The sequence below is a fragment of the Stegastes partitus genome, unplaced genomic scaffold (assembly GCF_000690725.1).
Source record: "Stegastes partitus isolate 25-593 unplaced genomic scaffold, Stegastes_partitus-1.0.2 Scaffold28, whole genome shotgun sequence".
NCBI classification, from domain to species: domain Eukaryota; kingdom Metazoa; phylum Chordata; class Actinopteri; family Pomacentridae; genus Stegastes; species Stegastes partitus.
The window spans coordinates 906,388-927,855 of NW_007577759.1; the positions used below are offsets into that span (position 1 = coordinate 906,388).

The 21,468-nt window shown below is 38.7% G+C and overlaps 1 protein-coding gene across 1 annotated transcript in view; it reads left to right on the plus strand.

Annotated features, from left to right (window-relative positions):
- Positions 1-15,769, plus strand: part of gabrb2b (gamma-aminobutyric acid type A receptor subunit beta2b) — a 60,226-nt gene extending 44,457 nt beyond the window's left edge. Inside the window, 5 exon segments of the mRNA XM_008298325.1 lie at positions 8,171-8,308; positions 11,124-11,276; positions 13,064-13,308; positions 14,190-14,330; positions 15,422-15,769. Of these exon segments, the coding sequence (XP_008296547.1) occupies positions 8,171-8,308; positions 11,124-11,276; positions 13,064-13,308; positions 14,190-14,330; positions 15,422-15,769 (1,025 nt within the window).
- The last annotated feature ends 5,699 nt before the right edge of the window (positions 15,770-21,468 follow it).

Here is a 21,468-nt window from a genome sequence, read left to right on the forward strand (position 1 = left end):
TCTTTGACTCTTGACTCATGGTGATGAGTGAGGATGTCCCTTCCAGAAAAGAGAGATAAAGAGCAGTAGCTATAAGAGTCTATAAATCTGTATATTGGTCAATTTTCTGTGAAAAAATAACTTACTCACTCTTTTTTTCCAGCTATTTAATTGGAGCAAAGAACTACTCCACCAGTAAAAGCGGGGAAAAATGAAAACAACAATGAAACCCTTGTGCCTCATTTTCAGATTTTCACATTTAGAAATACCAACGCCGCACATATTATCTCAGACCTGTGAGAAATTGGTGAAACACTGAAGCAGCAGCGTGCCTCCGTTATTGTTGCTGAGAGGATGACCTTCACGCTGACACCTCGGCACAACTGTTTGCGGATTATCTGTAGTTTTTTCTTGCCGAAAGGGACCAACTAGTAAAAATGCCTCAATCAAACCAAATTGGGGGACCTGAATATGCCCGTGGTAGGATGGTGCAGAGTTTGTTACTGCAAATGTTACCTCATGCTGCGGAGCGTCCACTTAAGCTACTTGTTTGAACATAGTTTAGAGAGTGAGGGGGAGACAGAGAGGGACATCGGCTGTTTACAAATGAGGCGCCTCGCAACACCAGCTAATCATCAGCACCCCAAGTGCACATCCTTCTCTTTTAATTTGGTGACAGGCTTTTTGTTTTTCTCCAGCTGAAAAGACGCTGACTCGGGTGCAGTAGCTGTGACTGTGCATGGATGCATGCATAGATGTGGGTACATATGTGTGAACATATACTGCAGATAAACAAAAAAACCCAAATATACACTCGCATGCTCTTTTTTTGTTTCATCTGAGTCCTGGGAACTGAAAGGCCTCGCAGAGCAGCAGTATAAAAGGGAGCTCTGCTGGTCTGAACTGTTTTAGATGTAGTGTTGCCTTCAATGAGTCCACTCATCGGGTTGAATGGTTGATTTTTCTGCAGCTCTTATAAATTCTTAAGTATTTTTTTCTCACTGTCCTGGTTGCCACTTATGCTTCTGTCCCCTTTTCACCCTCAGTCCCTCTTCATACAGCTCTTCCTTTCTCTTCTTCTGCAGGATCAGAATTTCATATTTGTCTCTTTTCTGTTTGTTGACACGCGTTTGATTCCTCCACCTTCTTCCCAACACCGCCGCTATTGAGCCACCGAGTGATGCCCGTGATTTAATGAGCTCTGACGTGCCGAATCCAGAAACTTTCTTTTATGGATCAATCTTTTTATCCCTTCACGTTGACCTTTTCTAATTATGTCAGGTGAAAGTTAAATTGCTGATCCTTGGTTTAATTACCATCTTTTTAATCATGCAATAGCAAGCTGTTTTGGCTCAGTGGTTGCTATATCAGCACAAAGAGGGAAAAGAACTGACATGCTGTTTTCATTTCCATAAGAAAGTACAATCTGTTATTATTCCCAAGTTTAAATGCACAAAAATCTCAATACAGTATTAATCATGTAAAAATTCTTCTCTTTATTTAACCAGTTCACAACATTTGTATTCACAGCATTTGTATTCATTTGTATTCTGCTTCCTAACTGTCAACTTTGGATGGATTTAACAATTCAGGTTAACAAAACTTAACCTAGCAGTTACTACAGACATGGACAGAATGCTCATATGAATTGTTTTTGGAAAGACTATGAGCAATATTTAAAGAGCAGTATATGGTTCACTAGCATCTAAAGCACAATGTTGCACTGAAAACAATTAGATGTATGGCATTTATTAATAAAAGAAATAAACAAAAAGAAGAGGGAAACAAGAAAATATAAAATGTCAACAATGAAAAATACAATAAACCCCTAACCTCATGTTCAGCAGCAGGATCGGTTTGTCACCTTGCAAGCCAAGTGCGCGTCACCCTGCATTAGTTCCGTCTTTATGATGCCCGCCTAATTCAGCATTTCTGCCAGCGTAGTAGGTCACACTAGACTTTACCTTGGTGCAGGGAAATACCGTTCCCTACATTATTTAAAAGGGTTAAACCCCCCTCTTGTTGTGGGTCACTGTTACAGTAATGGAGTTTACATTGTAGAGTGTATATGCTGCTGCGGAGTAGCCCTGCCTTCGCTGGATGCTGATTATAGTAAAAGGTGTAACATTGACTTCACAAGAACAGCAGCTGGGCGCCTTTTCAATAAATCATGACAAGATTACGGTCACTCAGCCGTTAAACACTGCACAGAAGTGGAGGTTTTTTTTTTTTCCAGCTTTGGATTAGCTACTTCAACTTACTTAGCGTACTTGTGAGTGTAAATTGCTCTTCAGCGCACAGTAAAACAGAGACTTTGAGTGAAGTTCCTTTGAAAAGCATTGCGAGAGAATAGCGAGCAGGCATTAAGACAAACGTACAGTCACCAGTTCATCCTCCCACATGCATGCCAAAACAGCCAAACGCATATCTGTTTATTTCTGAGTGGGGACTGAAAGGCACATTAAAATTGATATCACCCTCACAATGAAACTATCATTTCATTACAGCATCTCTGCCAAGTAATAGTTATATTTTCTGCACCAGCGAGCCACATCATATGGACAGAGCCACTTCCACTCTCTATCTCTCTGTTGCTATCGCTGCTCATCAGAGCCCATTTTTAGAAACTGCAGACATCCTCTGGGGTGTGAATGGTTTCTACACTTGGGCTTGCATGGCTTATTTATTTATCTTATCTTTAGATGTTCCGTCCCCATCCAGGCATGCAGTCAGCTGCAGCTTGCTGTGTACCGCAAAAGTTTGAAGACATTTTTAATTACGACACCAGGAATAACATAAAAGTCGCTTTGAACTTGGCGAAATCAAAAATTCATCTGAGACATATTTAAGAGTGGAGTAGCCTTCTCGGCTCACAGGGGGAGGGCAGGAAGCGGGTGAGTAGTTGTCATGGGGGTTGATTTGAAGTGCCCATTTGTGCGTGTGTGTGTGTGAGAAAGAGGATGTTTGTGCGTGTATTGTACGTACGAGAATGAGTGTCTTTATGTGTCTGTGGACGTCTTTACTCATGCACCGCAAATTGTCTTTTAAAATGCATTAAGCCGACATGCGTTTAGTCCTGTAAACTGTCGAAAGAGCCAGGTCCTCCCTAACCGCTCACTGTAAACACTACACATCTCGTTAGGCCGAGCTATGTTGTTACATTTTCAGTGGACACAACATATGTAAGTTCAGTCATTTACACAGATTCTCCTTAACTCCGTCTGCTTTCAGGATTAATCTAAAGGGTTGTTTGATGCACTCAGCAAAAAAAAAAAAAAGATGAGCATCAGTCTCTTAGAATTATGACAACTTCTAATCAAACAACCAACAAACTACACTGCGTTATAGGGATCAGCTTTCCCTCAATAATCAAAATTACTTTTAATTAAAGTCAAAATTGTCATAGTCATAAGGGAGGGGACTTGAAATTGTGAACTCAAGGTGAAGAAAAGTCATCAAGCCGTTTAAATTAAGTCACTTTAACTTGAAATTAGTTTTCAATCAACCAACACAGAAACTGGAGTTTAAATTACACACAATATTAAGTTGATGCAATTAGTAACATTGTTATGTCAACACAACCCATAAAGACAATGTTTGCAGCTTTAAAGTTAGATAACTTAATTAGGTGGTGGGAAAAGGTATGTTGAATTACTTTTTAAAGTGTCATTCATCATTTTCAATAATACTATTCATGCACAATAAAGTAGTGAGTTGTGATATCTTTTAAATTTAAGGTATAGTTCTTTGACAGTAGTTGCACAGTATATAAAACATTATGCATGCAAACATTATCAAATATCAAATAAAAAGATCATTTTTTTTGCTACGAGTGCTTTTTGTGCATGACTTTTATTACATATGTCACCGCAACAACTGTGCCTATTATTCTTTAAGTGTTACCACAGGTATATGATGTTTCATAGCAGGTAAAAAAAAAATAAAAAAACAAAAAAAAAAGACCTTTGTTATCCCTGATTATGTTTTGCCCAGAGCAATATCAAAGCCAGTGTTTTATCTCCTTCCAAAATCCTTCTTTGCCCATTAAAACAAATCAACTGAGACATTATTTCATAAGCTTGATAAAAAGGCCTGGAGTCAGATTTGTTCAGGGAGATATGCCAGAGTCCCACTTAAATAGCTTTAGTATTGTATTGCTATCTTCTCTGATGTTATCGTGAACAGTTTCATTTATTTTTGGTCTGCCAGCTCCCTCAGACGTTGGAATCCATAAGAGAAGCCTTTGTGCCGGCATAAAATACATATTGTCACACTCGTGCTTCGTTTTCCTTTGTCACACTGAGGGCTTGAGTTTGCATCTAAAGCCACTGAACAGCCAAGACGCTAATTTTCTCATTTTATCGTTTCATAGTTAATACACATGCTAAAGATTATGTCTTTATTTTCTACTTTTTCTCCCTCTCACTGCCTCTGTTCCTTTCAGTTAATTTCATGAATGATGGAAATCAGGGCAATCTATCTGTGCCAAACACAGTGACACAGTAAGTTTCATGTGAGAGCAAAGTGATGGAAAATTGCCAAATCAGCCTCAGTGACGTAGAAGCAGTACAGTTAGGAGGAAGCAGGTCGCTCCAAAATGTGAAGATCAGAGTAAGATTTAGTTTAAGCTATGCCACACAGTCACTCCTCTGTAATGTAAATATACAGTATACAATACACAGAGTGTCTGAGTGTAGTCGTTCTGTCATAAGAAACTGCCGACACCAAACACTGTATCACAATGCCAAAGCAGCGCTTTTCAACAATAGTGTACATTTTTCTCTGCATGCTGTAGTTAGAATGTAAAGCTTGTCCCGAGATGCCAGAGGAAAGACCGTGAGCTCATTAAAATCAAAGGGTTTTTACTCTGCAGGGATCACAACAGTGCACCAGGAATCACTCAGCACATCCTGAGATATATGTTGTTGGAAAAGTTGACACTTTGGTGTGAGGCTATATGAAAGGAAAATAGAAAGGGTTCACCCTCTAGAGAAAATGATTGTTGTAAATTTAACAGCGGTCTTATTTTGATGTATTTTGTGTACGGTGGTTGAATAATGGGAAAGATCGCTAAGTCACTAATAAAAGCGATTTTCATCCTCTGCTGATGATCTCCAGGGACTGAACTCATTGACTCAAATTTGAATTTTAAATCGGAAGTAGGGAGGTTATTCAGCCGCAGTTTTATCACTTAAGAAATGTATCCAAAATTAAGTTACCTCTGTCTCCCCCTGACCTGACCTGCTTTTATTTCATCCTATCTCGACTAATAGAATTTCCTGATACTCTGCACTTAGCAGAGAAACATTTAATCGTCTGCATTTGGTTTCAAAATGGATGTGCCATTTTTTTTTTTACTGGAACCAGTAGAAGAAGTAATCTCATTTTAGTTTATTGTTTTAATGTCCTTTGGGAATCCATTCCCTTTGGAATACGTTTGGATATTTTATTGATTATCTCTCATGCAAGGTGATGATAGCTAGACTATACAGCACATGGGTGGAAAATGAGCTCTTTTTTGAGACTCACAGTGAGCGGCCAAATCCACTTTCATCAAGAGAAACAGGAGACGTCAGAGTGTGCCGAAGACAGCCACTGACGAGTCTGCCTTATTAATGCACAGCGACTAAATAGGTCACACAAGTATTAATTAAGGAGAGCAGGGGGCGGGGAGGGAGAAGAAGAGGTGAGGTAAAGATAGATGGACACATAGTGGTAGTTATGACAAGAGGAGAGAAGGAGTGTAATCAAATATGGAGAAAGCGGTGAGAGGAACCGAGACAAACACAGAACAACCAGGGGGGTGTGTGTGCGAGGAGACCAGAAAAGGAAGAGGAAATGGAGAGAGGAGGTGTGGTATGACATTCTATATTTTATGCATTAATCAATGAGCCAGCGTGGGAGTCCCCCGAAATTGTTCTGTCAAACACGCTTTCATATGTCACCCGGCCCGGCCCCGTCTTCATCGTCATCCCACACATACACACACAACATCCGGTGCATACTCATGCAAATCAAACATGTTAATTCACTTTCAGCTTCTAAATCTCTCCATCATCAGCAAGTATTTGTCACACACGCACACAATAATACAAAAAGTGGGCCAATGTCCACGCATGCGATGAAACACACACTATAGTGCAATAATCACTCAGGAAGATCTAACTAGCAGGCATGCAAACTGTCACCGCGGCAGCCTTAGCAACTGTTGCAAACATTGCATGTGATTTCTATGTTGCATGGAGAGATACTTAGAAACATACGTGGTTTGTGGAATAATCCATCTCCTGCTGTTACCTAAAAAGCACTTGCACAAATGCAACGCGAGAGCCTGCAACAGTTTTATTATTTTTATGATGTAAGACGACAATGTTCAGTTGGTTGTCTTCATGCAGAGAAGTGTGTTGCAACTCCGCACTCTGACACACTAGTTGTGTTTGTCTTTAGTCATGTGGCACTGCTGGTTCTTCTAAAACAAACATGACACCCTAACTGTGCAGCACTGTAAAGGGTAGTTTGGTGTCCCTTCTAAAGACTTTTGTAGTTTTTCAAAATGTCAACATGTGAAATCAATACTGTCATCAACTTCTGGAACCAAGTCTGCCTTTTTGTACATGTAACTTTCTCACAGTGTTTTATTGCTACGGCAACTTCTGCTCGGGTACAGAGGAACTCAAAACTATCTCAGTGCCACATAAAAAGAGGCATTTAAAGACAAGGTTACGTAGTGATACTTTATGGGGCTTTTTATATATATATTACCTTGAAAGTTGCTGTTATAATCGACTTTCTTGCAGTTTTCGTTTGGTTTTAATGGTGCACCGCTCTTCTAAAAAAGTGCACTAACCCCAGCTGTCTCCTGTCTCTCCTCTTCTCATCTCCTTCTTCTCCTCTCTCCGAGACCAATGCTCTTATGCCCTGAAGTCAGCAGACATGACAACTGCACCGGAGCAGACAGTAGGCAGTGGTTTATGCAAGAGCCAACTTTCACGGTCTAATGAAGATTTTCTACTTTTGTTCTTGACGTTTTCTTACAGGGCTTGTCTTCGGTTACAACTGCAGAGTACCATGTTACTCAATCATTTATTGCTCCTGCCCACTGGCCGCTTTGCTGTCCGTGTCTCTACTGATTTGGCCAAAATGAGAGCCAAGGAGGGAGCAGCTTTGGTTCAGATTAATATTAATGGACGTGCTGCTCGTCCCTTTGCAGATTTTATTGAGTTTTTAGCGATGAAAATGGATGCCAGGCCTCGTTATTTAATCATCCTCGCTCTCTGTATTAATCATTTAGCTGCTCAAGGGACAAAACATAATAAAGTTGACTCATATATATTGAGCTACGCGAGGGTCGCCCTCATCCTATATGTTTAGCTTTAGTTCATAATTCATCCTTTTCGCATGTTTTTTCACAACGCTGTTTTTGCTAAGCATGCAGTACCAAGACGTCGGCGTGTGCTCCGCTCAATTGAGACGGTCTTTGAGAAGACGTGCTACGCTTGTAGTGGCTGCACAGCGGCCACTGTACACTGCGATCGCACCGGGCAGCTGTATGGAGCAAATAAAATAACACACAGCTAACATATTTCACTACCTATCATTTTTCTTTCCATATTGTATTATGGTGATTTATTCGATGAGGCTCAAGCAGTGTCAAGAACACATACAGGGATAATTTTGATTAGAAAATAATGTGTTACAAATAGACACAAGTGCCTGCTGGTACTTCAAAAAGTGTCAAGGCACAAAAAAAAATCTTAAAATTATGTCCCTATTACCTAAATAATGATTACATAGCTTCTAATTGGCAGTGTGATGGAATTAGACGCCAGAGTTTCATACATTTGCCATAAGGCACGGTTCAGTGCAACTAACACCTACAGAATGCAAGTAAAAGTGGGTTAAATGAATTGAGCAGCAGTTGCAAACACACAAATGTATACATGCGGTGCATCCAAACAGGTAAACACGCAATAAGGTTTTTTTTTTTGCAGATGACTTCATGGTTTTAGTCAGTGAACCAAAGACCAAATATTGGGTGTCTGTGGTCAACACAATATAAAATACATCCCTGCTCATTTTAAACGACTAATAAACAGGACTGTACGAGATCCAGATGAGACATGATTAAGAGAACACATTAATAGACCTTTAACAGTCCTCAATAACTCCTGTTTTCTGCCCCCCCTCTCAGATGGCTACACAACAGATGACATTGAATTCTACTGGCGAGGAGGTGATAACGCTGTGACAGGGGTGGACAAGATTGAACTGCCACAGTTCTCCATTGTGGATCATAAGCTCATCTCCAAGAATGTTGTCTTCTCCACAGGTAATGTTAGTGAGCAAGTTCACACATCATGGAAGAGTCAAAATTCTGCTGTTGTCATTCTGTCTATGGCTCCTTGCGGTATTAGATTTTATTCTTACCGTCTGGCTGCAAAGAGGGTGCTATTGCGATTCATAAATACTGGCTTGCTTTGCCGTTTCGTCTTATCGATATGAAAAGTGACGTGGGCTAATTCCCGGAAATGCAAAATGTCATGCAAATGTACAAATACATATACAAAGCTTTGAATGAAGCACTGTCCCAGCGAGGCAGAAAACACCATGACTTATTTAACAGCAGCAAAATAAGAAAAAAAAGAAAAAGAAAAGAAAAAAAGAATGCTGGCTGATACAATCAAATATTCATCTCTTCAGCATTTTCATATTCATGAATTTGTCAGGCAAGCGAGCATTTGTAAGCGGGACAGTGGTTTTTCTGAATATACTTTCTGGGGTAGCTACTGCATTGAATGAGAGCCTAAAATAAATGCAACAAGAATTTAGAGACTCCCCCAGCCAGAGCTTGTTTTTGTCTGCAGGGGTCACACATTCCAAGGAAGCCTATTAACAACATAATGCTCACTCAGAATGGGACAATGTTTGTGTGTGTATGTTTGTATACTATTAACATTCAAGTAAGTTTCTCCCTGCAGTGTGCATGATTTCGCTACCTTATAAAGACATATAAAAGATGGGGGATTCCCTTTTAAAGTGCTGTCTGCTGCAGAATGCAGGGGACCAACCTGCAGGTCACTCAGAAATGCAAACATCAGCATAAGTTTCTGGGCGTTTATCCAATGCAAGTGTCATGTTTCTCTCCAAGGATGAGCAATGTCATTGTTGCCTTTATGAATAATAGATGTTCACCATTGGACCTCCCTCTTGTTATTTTCTACCCAAGCTGCTTCCTCGTTTCATAAATACTTCAACGATCATCTCGGTGTCTCATGTTAACATTAGCTAATTGAAACAGCAGATTTAAGTGATGGCGTTCCAGGAGGAGCCCGGTGGATTGTCAGCTGCTTTCATTAAAATGTCTTAATCCGTTTTACTCATCGTTCTTCTGTTTTCCTTTCTATGACTTTTCAATTAACTGTACATCGTAGCTCTTCTTATGGTGCCATCCCTCCACCTGGCGGTAATTTGGTTATGCAACTTGAACCAAAATGCAGCCAATTCCCTAAAGAGGCAAATGTGTGTGCTGATATAAGTTGCTTTTACTAAAAACCTTCTTTGGGCAAATAGAGCAGAGATAAGCAAAAAAAATAAAAATCTTCAGACAAACCATCAAACCTCCAGCAGTGCTGAGTATAAACAAAAAGCAGTGGAGAACAGGTAGATCTGAAGAGCGCTCAGTTTAGCAGAGGCATGGCTTTTTGTCTGAGTGTGTCTGCTATGGAAAACCCAAGGTCTAGTTACTGTACTCTAAATGAGTCTGAGAAGCCCACAGCATAGTTGCTTTTGTCATCAATAGTATCATCTAGTTTTAATGGAACAGCTTGGAAAAAGAGCTGCTGAAAAAAGTGCAGTCGACAGCTTCACAACTTTGTGTAGTATTGGTTTTCCAACGTTGTATAAAACTGTGGTGCTGAAATCCACTGAAAAGCAATGTTCATGAGAAATTAAAAGTGAATCTGGAGCTAGTTTTTTTAGTAATTTAACAGTCCTCTCAAAACCACAAATTTGAAGCTCATAGCAACACTTAAGGAAAAACTGAACTCATTCGTGTATATGAGATGGGAACCATGAATGTGTGTACTGATTTTTTGGGCAATCCATCAGACAGATGTTGAGACACAAAACATGTCTGGAGATCACCATAGTTACATCACCATTTTTATTTATTTTTTTGCTAATTCTTCCACCTTCTGTACATTCAATAGTTACCCAAAAGCCACAAATGTCCAAAAATAGCCTCAAAGTGACACCAGGTACCAATGGTATGCTCTGGGTACCAAGAATATCGGAATATGTTTCACACTGGACCACAGTTGTGGACTGGCAGACCAACATTGCCATCCAAAGAGCCACACAACTGACATAACTTGTATACAAGTTGTGTATTATACAGCATACAAGTGTAAAAGAAGCAACAAACCTCTGAATACCTCTCCGAATGGGTTTTCCTTTTAGAGGAAGCTTGTTTCAGCCTTAAGTCTTTTGAAGCTCATTTTGTGGAGTCTGCCTTTGGCACTATCTCTTTCATCACTGGAAGGTTTGGGACAGCTCATTTTTACCCCGACAAGCCAATCAGAACAAGCAAACAGAATAACTTCAGTTATAACAACAAAGACACTTTCTTTCAGTCTGTGCAACTATGCAAGCACATGAAAGCACTTGGTCAAACTGATCTGGAAACAGATTCATACAAACTCAGACACATTCGCGTGTCGACGTGTTTTAATCATTCCATCAAAAACGTCAGTGTCCACACATGATAAATGTTTGAACTTGTTTATGTGATGAATTCTAAACCTGAAATTAACAACTAGGTGTAGAAAAAAGTCTGACTTCAACTCCAGAGACTTGTATTCTTGCCCTCTATGCTCAGAAAGTAGCATTTAATCATCAAGACAGGCATTCAAGTAAGTTTTTCGTCACCTCAATTTAACCATAGATTCACTGAGGTGGCACATCAGAAACCATAAACTTGTGCTGATGTCTGCAAACATCCCAAAATATGCAATGCAAGAGGGAGTAGACTCTAAAGCGGCATTATCAGAACACATAATGTCCGGGACACCTGATATCTGCGGCAAATAGTGTGCAAATTTCACACCCAACAGTATTTTCTTACCCTGCCTCCTCCTTTCTCACAGGTGCTTACCCCCGTCTGTCCCTGAGTTTTAAGCTGAAGAGAAACATCGGGTACTTCATCCTGCAGACCTACATGCCTTCTATCCTCATCACCATCCTCTCCTGGGTCTCTTTCTGGATCAACTATGACGCTTCTGCTGCCAGAGTGGCTCTAGGTGAGGCAACGATAAATATAGCGACGAATATAGGCAATAAACATTAGTTTGCTTGCTCAGCTTGTGTGTCGTATCAAACACAAGGGTGAGGAGATGTCCCGACAATATTCACCATTGCTGTTGCACTTTAATGTGGTAAGAAACAACGTCATGTATAATCTTAAGGGATCCAGTAGTGTCATTTTTTTCTTTTTTTTTATCATTTAGTTATTAATTGCTGTGTGTTTTGTCCTTATATCACCACGCTGATCCAAAATTACACGACACTGTGCCAAACCGCACATCGTTTACAATCACCGTGGGTGTTAATAGGGTCAAATATCCATCAAGTGTTGCTTTAATCCACAGAGGTATTATGATGGATGACCAGGTTGATTTGTTTCCACTGTGACTCCTCTTTGCTTCTCTGGAAGTCACAATTTCCCTCCCAGTCATCCTCGATTATGTAAAACCTCATGTAGCCCGTGAGGTTTGTATTGAGCTTCTCTGTGTTTATCAGAAGCTGGCTGTCTCCGTTTTTTTGTTTTTTTTTTACCCTACTCCATCCACCCAGCTTCATCCATCCTTCTACCCATCCCTCGCTTTAGTCGACAAGGCAATTTCGCTGATTGACGACTGAGCTGCATTTAGTGATCCAGAGGGAAGGCATGCGTGGGATTTAATGAAAAAAAAAAGGTAATGTTCCATAATGGAGGCAGGTCAACAGAGTTGGGAAATGTTTGGTCACCCCCCTTTCTACACCAGATTCAGGAACCACTTTATTCTGACCTGGTTTCAGGCATTAACGTAGACCTGTAATGGCTGAATCACATGGCCGCAGCGTGCAGCAATCCTTTGTTGTTATTAGTATTAAGCTCTCACAGCAACAGATGGGAAAATTGCCCGAATCCTATTTTGAGCATTGGTCACCTGACAGCTTTGTGACAGCTGTATAATAATTTAGTAATTGTTTACTGACTCTCAATAGCAATTGCCTTAAATAATGTTGTGCTTTCAAAGTACAGGTGCATGTGGGAGGATTCATGAGCGCTATAGGAGCTCTGAATATGCTTATTTAATCATGCATGGGAAATTATATTTAAGTGTTACAATCTGGCTTCTCATGCCATTTATAATTCCTGTATATGGATAACACCACAGACACACTGTTGGAGGCGCACCGCGTTCAAGAGCCAACGCTTTGCTGAAAAATGACAAAAAAAAACAAACAAAAATGAAATCACTGCGAGGAAGAGTTAGCGTGCCACTCATAATAAGCACAATCTCAGCGCATTGATATGCACAGTCAATCTGACAGTAACTGGTGCCACAGCTTGCTGGGTGAGGCTTTTGAAAACTGTCTACAACTTTTCTCAGTAGGAGTTCTCCACTAATGAATAAGATCAAGGTTGACATTTGAATTTCAAATTGCTGCACCACTTGAAGTGTGCGTCTTTTACCTTGTCTCCCAAAGCATGTTTTAAAGTCATGGGGGTAAGCCCTTCATTTTCATTGATCCTGGCAGGCTTAATCAAGCACAGGAATGGTACCAAGTTGATCACAAAGATGTCTTGCTGTCAGGAGGATTAAAACTGTCACGCATTCCGTCAGTAGCAGTATAGTAACTAAGGGCTTCATGTGGTGGAAGCTATTCATTTAATAGAAAAGAAAGATACAAAATAAAACTTTGTGCTCCCCCTTCCATTTGTGGTTATTACACAAAAATAGTATAATTCTGTTGTTTTACATTTAACTTTTTTCGATTCATTCCATTTCCAGTTCATTGTTATATGGTGTTTCTCCTCCAGGTATCACCACGGTGCTCACCATGACCACCATCAACACCCACCTGAGGGAAACTCTCCCCAAAATCCCGTACGTCAAGGCCATTGATATGTACCTCATGGGCTGCTTCGTCTTCGTGTTCATGGCTCTGCTGGAGTACGCGCTGGTGAACTACATCTTCTTTGGCCGAGGGCCTCAGCGTCAGAAAAAGGCAGCTGAGAAGATAGCTACAGCCAACAACGAAAAGATGAGGATGGATCCCAACAAGGTAACAGTTGGCGCAGACCAACTTACATCTAGAAGAGATATGTCATTACCAGAACTAAATCATCAGAATCATGCTCAGAAAAAATACCTCCATGTATAGTAAAATCGACATAGAAGCAAGCACATCCTCTATCATGAGCGCCGATGTGCTCACATTTCAAAGCGAAAGAAGTTTTCTTTGTTCTGGATTCATGCAATCACATGTTTTCTTTACTTTGCAGTGCAATCTTAATTTAATTATTCACAAAGCTGTCTAAGGAGCTTAGAATAATTACAAGCAAAGAAAAGAAATGTCGCCACTTCAAATGGAGGGTTGACCTAATGTTTCCTGCCTTCACTGCGCTAAGTAAAACCAACCTAATAAGCTTGTACTATCCCTGTTTGAAAGCCAAATGTGACACGTTGCCAGCCGAAACAGAGAAAGAAGGTCTCTGAGCCACTTGGCTCTTTGTCATGATAAAGAAAGAGTTGCATTCACGTTTCCATTTTCTGTTCTCAGCTGAAATTAAGCAAATGCTTACTAGCAGAGATGCAAATGGGCATCATAAGATGGCTGCACACGGACTGCTGATATCTGTTCAGTGCACAACGCAGAGGAGAACTGAGCAGAAAAATGGCTGTGTAAATATCCTGTGACATCAAATGCAGGCAAAGGAGGAAAATAAAACTAATTTAAATCCTCTGAAAAGCATCTTTAGAGGATTTATGTTTTTGCTCTTTATTTAGGAGCAAACTGTGTAGTTAATGTCCGTAAGTATTTGCAGTTATAAACACAAGAATCTAATTGCTTTATTAAATGTACAGCATGCAGTACCCTGCTACAAAAATCCAACCTTTCCAACAAAAGTACAGCAATTTTGTTCTGTTTGATTGCGCTTGCAGTGGCTTGTGGGGAACGTAGTTGGCAGAGATGATACTCTGTATGCAAGAATGAAACAAAGGGATCTCGATGGCCACGACTCCATGTGGGAACCGATCTTTGTGGATGATGCAGCAATTGGACTTGGCGATCAGAAGAATAAGGTACTGCAAAAACCTACGTTAGAAATGGGAAACAGCTACTTTGTATTTGTAGTCTAAAAATAAAATAAATATTACTAACCCTCTGAACACCAAAACCTGCCAGCAGGTGTGAAAGGCATGTTAGAAGTTCAGAAAATCACCAAACTTAAAACATTATCAGAACCACAAACAGGAAAAATCATCAGAGTTTAAACTTTCTGATGGTTCTAAAAACTCATCATGTGTGACTTTGGGTTTCATTGAGAAAGTTTACCAACTCTAAGCCTGAAATTGTGATATTTTATTGAAATCAATTTGTTTTGCATATCTTCAACAAAAATTAGCCATTTGCTTTCACCAGATATTGGTGGAAAAAGTTATAAAATTCGACGCTCCTCTGAAGCGCAACTGTGAAGCCATTAGAGGCTCAGCTGTGACCAATAGTCCTGTGAAAAAAAGCAGACTTTTCAGGTAAAACTCGACAGGAGACCAGATAGAACAGACAGAAGAAGCATGGAAACAGATTTTAAACGTGTAAGTATGCAGAGGTTTTTTTTTTTCTTCTTCTTCTTTTTTACGGTGTTAGTAATGCCTGTTAGCACTTTTTTCATTTTCATTTTTGGAAACCTTATAATTTATGAAATTCAGTTTTCTATTTTTTGGATTTATTAGCATTATGACTGTGTCCTCCTGTACAAAAGACTTTTTTTTTAGTTCTTTCTACTTCAAACAGTGGTTGTGCTGTTTCCATAGAGGTGCAGGAATTTATATTGCAGTAAAAAATTAGCTGACATTGAGTTAAAATATGAAAGGGGCAAGGTACACCCAGAAACTGCTTAGAGTCCATGAAGTTAAACTATTATTACGATGTAAACGCAACATATTATCACCACATAAAAATGAGCTGAAAGACAAAGCATCCATAGATAATGATTATTCCTTGTAGGTTTGCCATTCCTAGTAAAAGGAGAGATTTATAGTTTAATATATTGTGACCAATAATTTCCACCTTTCTGGAACATCATCTGATCATTTATGACAGTAAAATTAAGTTTATAAGAGAATGAATGATATTGAGACACCAGACAAACTTGCCTCCTTTCCTTGGGCAGATGGACCCACATGAAAACATCCTGTTGGGCACCCTGGATATCAAGAACGACATGGGCGTCTCAGAGCTGGCTCTGGGTCTCAATGACCCACGAAATACCATGCTGACATACGACAGTTCCACCCTACAGTACCGCAAAGCAGGGCTGGCCAGGCACAACTTTGGCCGAAATGCGCTAGAGCGCCACATGACTCAAAAGAAGAGCCGACTACGGAGGCGCGCCTCGCAGCTAAAAATCACCATCCCAGACTTGACTGATGTAAACTCTATTGACAAATGGTCGAGGATGATCTTCCCAACTGTTTTTTCCTTCTTCAACATTGTTTACTGGCTTTATTATGTCAATTAAAAGAGAGAGAGAAAAAAAGGACATCAGTGAGGGCGAGAACAAACAGCAAAACATGTTGCTCATTTCTTCTTTGTATCTGGTTTGTCTCACATTTATGTGATCTTATAACTGAATTCCCGCATTCAGGACTGGATCCATCATATCTTGGAATACTACATGTTGCTGGCTAACACGATAAAACCTTATAGAAGAGAGATTACAAACATATAAGGTGCCTGTTCCTGAGCAATTGTTTAAAAATGTTACATATTTTGTGAATTGTGTATCTTGCCATTTTTTTAAATGTTTGTTTGCATTTTTTAAAAAATGTTTTTATTACGTTAGATTCTACAGGAAATATAATTCATTGCCAAAACATCATATCAATTAGACGTTTGAAATTACGGTTTACTTTCACTGACGCCACCTAAAAGTGCTGAAGCAAGATTCAGGTCAACAGGGTTTTCTAAGATTAATTACATCCGAGAAACTAAATCTGTTGAATTCATTTCATGGTGATATGATTAAGATGTGATATAAAGAGCCTGAAATTTACAATGTACAATATCACATAATGTGAAAATAATTTCATTTCAAACCAACCTTTTTCTATTATAATGTACTGGGGGCACTACATAATTTATTTCTAAGTATGATCTCAGTTTATGTATCATTTTTGATATGGTGATTATGAGTAATATCAAATAGTATCATTCCAAAACGTCCAGGTGTCAATTCAGATTGCACTCAGCAAACCGGTTGGATAATGTAAAGGAGCATAAAGCAAGTAGAGCCAACTTGGATTGTCATTAATGTCCACTGTGTCAACACAATGAAAAATCTGAGAGTAACATGTAAGAAAGAAAAAAAATCTAATATTTGTCTTCAGCCACAGTGGCTTTATCTATATACTATATACTGACGCTATGAATATTTAATTTTACCCCAGAGCACATATACATGGTCTTTGGGGAAGACTATATGTGAGAAAAGTAGTTTAGTATATAAGCAACTGTATATGTAAATATTAACTTGTATAGCATTTATTAAAGGGATAATATGACCCACAAAATTCCCTTTTCAGTTCTTTAATCTCACTTTCTTGGATAAATACTTACATTGCTGATTAAAAATTCTCACAACTGCTAAAAAAAAAAAAAAAAAAAAGGCACTTTATGAACTACGATTATTAATTTTTTGTGGTTTAGGAAAAACACAAAATAGTGAAGCTAAAAAGGACTTGCTTGGTTCTCAAGAAGGCATAAAAGCACAAAAATCAACTACTATCACTGACTGACACCATTATTTGAATATTAATTTTGTGTGATGATGATTTCTCTAATAGGTTTATAAACTGTATCTGCCTCCCAAGCCAGATTTTTTTTTTTTAATATAAATATTACAGATTCTTAGTAATGTATTGTTTCCACATTGAAAAAAAAGGTTGATAATCATAAACGACTTCAATCCACAAAGAACCTTATACCAGATAATTTACTAACAATGCTGTGCTTTTGACTGTGTGGTCACAAGTACGATTTTATAAGTGGTTTTGCACACAACTCCTTCGAAGCCATAGAGGCTGTACCGTAGTTCTTCTCATACCTGGTGCTTACAGGGGGTTGTCTTCAGAGGAACTTTATTAATATTATCACAATTTACGTTTCAGTTAAGGTTAAAATGTTAAACCAAACATAGGGCTGAAATACACCAGAGTGTCATACATCCCCTCCTCCTCCTTCTCGCAGATCTGACACAACATCCGAATGAATGAACCGCGGCCTCCGGATACACAAATTAGTCATCAGAGAGTGAAACTGTCACTGTTATGAGAAAAAGGTGGTCACAATGAGTAGCAAATGTGAACTTGTACCTATATGAGCATCTTTAGAAGCGAACTTCAGATAAATGGAGCCTTCATCTCCTTTTTTTTTTTACTCAAAACAACAAAGATCTCAACACAAAGGGTTCGTTTCTCCCGGTTGTGTCATTCGGTTTGATTGCGGAGGTGCGAGTGAATCCTCAAACATTGATATTGTGATGTTTAATTAAAGCGTAGCCACATACAGTTCTGACTCACTGCATGCTCTGTACAGTAGTAACTCCTTGATATTCTGTTTTTGATCACGCCATCCTTTCTGTTGTTTCATTTGATTTGTGCTCTTTGTGTTTAAGCTCATCTCACGAATACGCATATATATGTATGTAAGTACAGATATATATATATATGTATATAAACAAAGTATGTCTGATGTTACAAATATTGATGATATTGAAAATATTCTCTGAAAAGCATTTACCTAACAGTTTCTGACTGTTTACAGAATGAGCTGAAGATGCATCTTCACAACCACTGCCTGACGACTAAACTTTAAACACTGAGCAACGTTCTAGCTAACAATAAAGCCCAGTTTGGTTTGAACTGTGGGCTTTCACCTCACTGGTCAACGTCACATTGTGTTTCTAGTTATGAGAGCATCACATAGTAAGTGAATTGTTGTATTTTTTGTAATATTTTTGGTGATTATGTCAACGATTCTTCTGATGTTTCATGTTTCTTATAGACCTTTCTCTCCAACTTTATTTTGTAAGTATGTTTAAAATACATCCACGAAGGGATCAAGTTGGTGTATCCAGAGTTCTATTCAAAAACGAATTATTGGCATTGTAAATTTTGGGATTATGTTCTAAAAAATATATATTTAAATATGTAAATATCAGATAGTATATTAATAATAACAATAAATTGGAGCATATTAGTCCTGTACATAAATACGTATGAGCTTTCTACATGACAAACAAAAGGATACTTCAGTATCATTTATACCGTAACAATACCAGAACAAGAAGGCCGAGGCGAAACGATGTAAATACTATATTTTACAATGTCACTTGATCACTTTTTGTTTCTCTCTGCTCATTCATCGAAGCACACGTCTTTGTTTCTTTTGCCAAAATGTAAACACGTATTCATGAATGTAGTTGATATTCTTTTGCAGCATGTATTTGCTGTAATGTGTCAGCAAAAGTGTAACAATTTTCTTGTACCAATGATATTAGCTAAATACAGCTTAATGTACGCCACCTTTACAAAAACACACACACACACACGCAACACTAAAGGTCATGCGATAAAAAGGCAAGTGACGCCTTCGTATCAGGCCTAAATTCAACCATCTCAGGTCTGCACGATTTTTTTACACAGCACCACAAATTCCAACCCAATAATTGTACTTACGGAAAAGTAGCTTAGTGAGCTTGTTTCAGATTTTTTTTTTTTCTTGACAATTTCTTTGGTTTCTCTGTTCAACACACATCCCATGATACTGTACACGGTACACATTTACAGTACTAACAGTATGGCACAGTTTCTCCGCATAAGCAGAATATTGAACTCTTTGTAAAGTCTCTAAAAATCCACCTCAGCCATAGACGTGTCTCAAGCTACCCGATATAAATATCTTTCTTAATCTTCTGAATAATACTGTATGTGGTATGACATGGTGCATTTGAGTGTGCGAGTGTGTAGCGGGTGTATGTTGGCCAGACAGTAATGTGTTTTCCAAAGCACACTGGCAACTGGCAAGAAAGTTCTGCTTCATAAGTTCTACACTTTGGATATGTGTTTGTACTTCACAGCGCTTTTTTGTTTCATATATTTTTATACTTCTATATTCCAGTGTAAAAAAAAGAAAAAAGAAAACTGCAAACACTGTTTGTTTGGCAAAACCTTGTACACCCAATTTTGGCAATTTTCATATTTCTACTATACAGAATGATTACATTGTCCTGTAGGGATACTGAGATCTTGTATGCTAATGAAATCCTTTCATAATACCTTGTGTAAAATTGCAAAAAAAGAAAACTAACAAAAAAAAATACATGGTTATCGATGGTTTGAAAATGGCTTTTTTTTTTTTTTTCCTTTTTTTTTTCTTCTTCTTTATTCCTGGAAAGTTAAGATTTTTGGAAATGCAAGGTTTTTATCAGACAGTGGAGTCTTCTCTGGAGAGTAGGGACAGACTGACATCCTAAAAGCCTAAATGACACATCTTGGTGACAGTGTATGTTTGCACACACTCACAGAAGAAGCCTTAGCCTCCTGCTGCCCTGGACTTTCACTCCGAGCAGCATCAATCCTTCTTACCCTCTCAACACCCTCCACCTTGAAAAAAAAAAAAAAAATCCTTGTATGTGCCACTCACGAGAACATTCCCAGAAACCCGGAGCTGTACCCTTCTCAAAGATAAGCCCTGTAAAAGTCAGTGTCTGTCTTTGTTATGAAGAACCAATGGAAATTAATACATTGTCAATAAATATTGTATACAGTTCTAAATCTGTGTGTTTATTCATACACTTGATTTAAGGAACAACCAGCATGGCTCCCAATCTGACCATGAATTCAAGTTTATGTGAGAACATTTGAATGCTTTCAAAAATAATGCCATGTGTTTTTTTTTAGTTATCTTCCAAAAAAATTACAGTCAACAGGAAGAAACTCAACCTGATTGATATTTGGTGTGATCACAGTTCTCCACCAGTTCTTCGAGGCACGCCTGTCACGGTTACGCTGCAGGTAGGTCATTCCAAGCATTCTGGAGAACTTTAGTTGTTTCTGTCTTTTGGTGTCATCTCAAGGAGACCAAACTGACATCCTTGTAAACGGGTCTCATCACATGGCAACACAAATGTTATCTTTGGATCAATTTTAACCTGTCGTGAAGAATCTTGGCGTCTGATTTGACAGTGATGTAGGTTTTGCATCACAAACCTTGTGCAGTCTTGTTTTTATCATATTAGAAGTATTTTTAAAATACAATCAATCCTCTCTTTTAAAGACACAGAGAACATTATGCATGCTTTGATCTCCTCAAGCCTAGATTACTGTAGCAGTCTCTTTACCTGCTTGAATCAAAAATCAATTGATACACTCCAGATTGTGCAGAACTCAGCAGCCAGACTTTAAACCAAACTCCCGTTTCAGCCTCCTTACACTGGCTTCAAGTATGTTTCAGGATAGATTTTAAGATTTTACTGATTCCTTTCAAAGTCCTTCATGGCCTTTCTCCCAGCTATCTTTCCAATCTTTTAGTCATGAACTTTGATATCCTTGGGTAGAGGTGTGTTTTCTGTTCCAGGGACCCGACTGAAAACCAAAGGGGACAGAGCATTTGCAGTCTGGATCTGCTCGAGGACATCAAGTCAGTAATGTCTTTTAAATCCCTTCTTAGAACATACTTTTAACAGAGAACCTTTCCTGATTTTACATGAGTCTTTTCTTTTCTTTTACATATCTTTTCAGCTTCCTCTCCTGCAATGGTTTTTATATAAATTGTTCTTTTCCTGCCTTTTAAACTTGATGATTCATTTGCTGCTGATGTAACGTGTTTGTTCTTTATGCCTCTGGCCACTCATGCTAATGTCTTATCGTGTTTAATAAACCTGACCTAACAGCATTAATTGTGGTCAATTTAAAGCCTTATTTCTACAGCTGATATAAGCACCATAAAACTGAAACCACAGCTTCAGTCGCTGAGATTTTTTTTCATTTTGGGAGGAGGGCTAGCAAAGTAAGTTCGTTTTGATCACATGTGCTTGTTGGGTACAGGCTTTTGTCCAAAGCAAAAATGAACATTTTAATACAGAACACACCATGTAGTAGTATACTCACAGTAAATACCAAGATCTGTGAGTTTTAGATGAATTTATTCCAAAGTTTA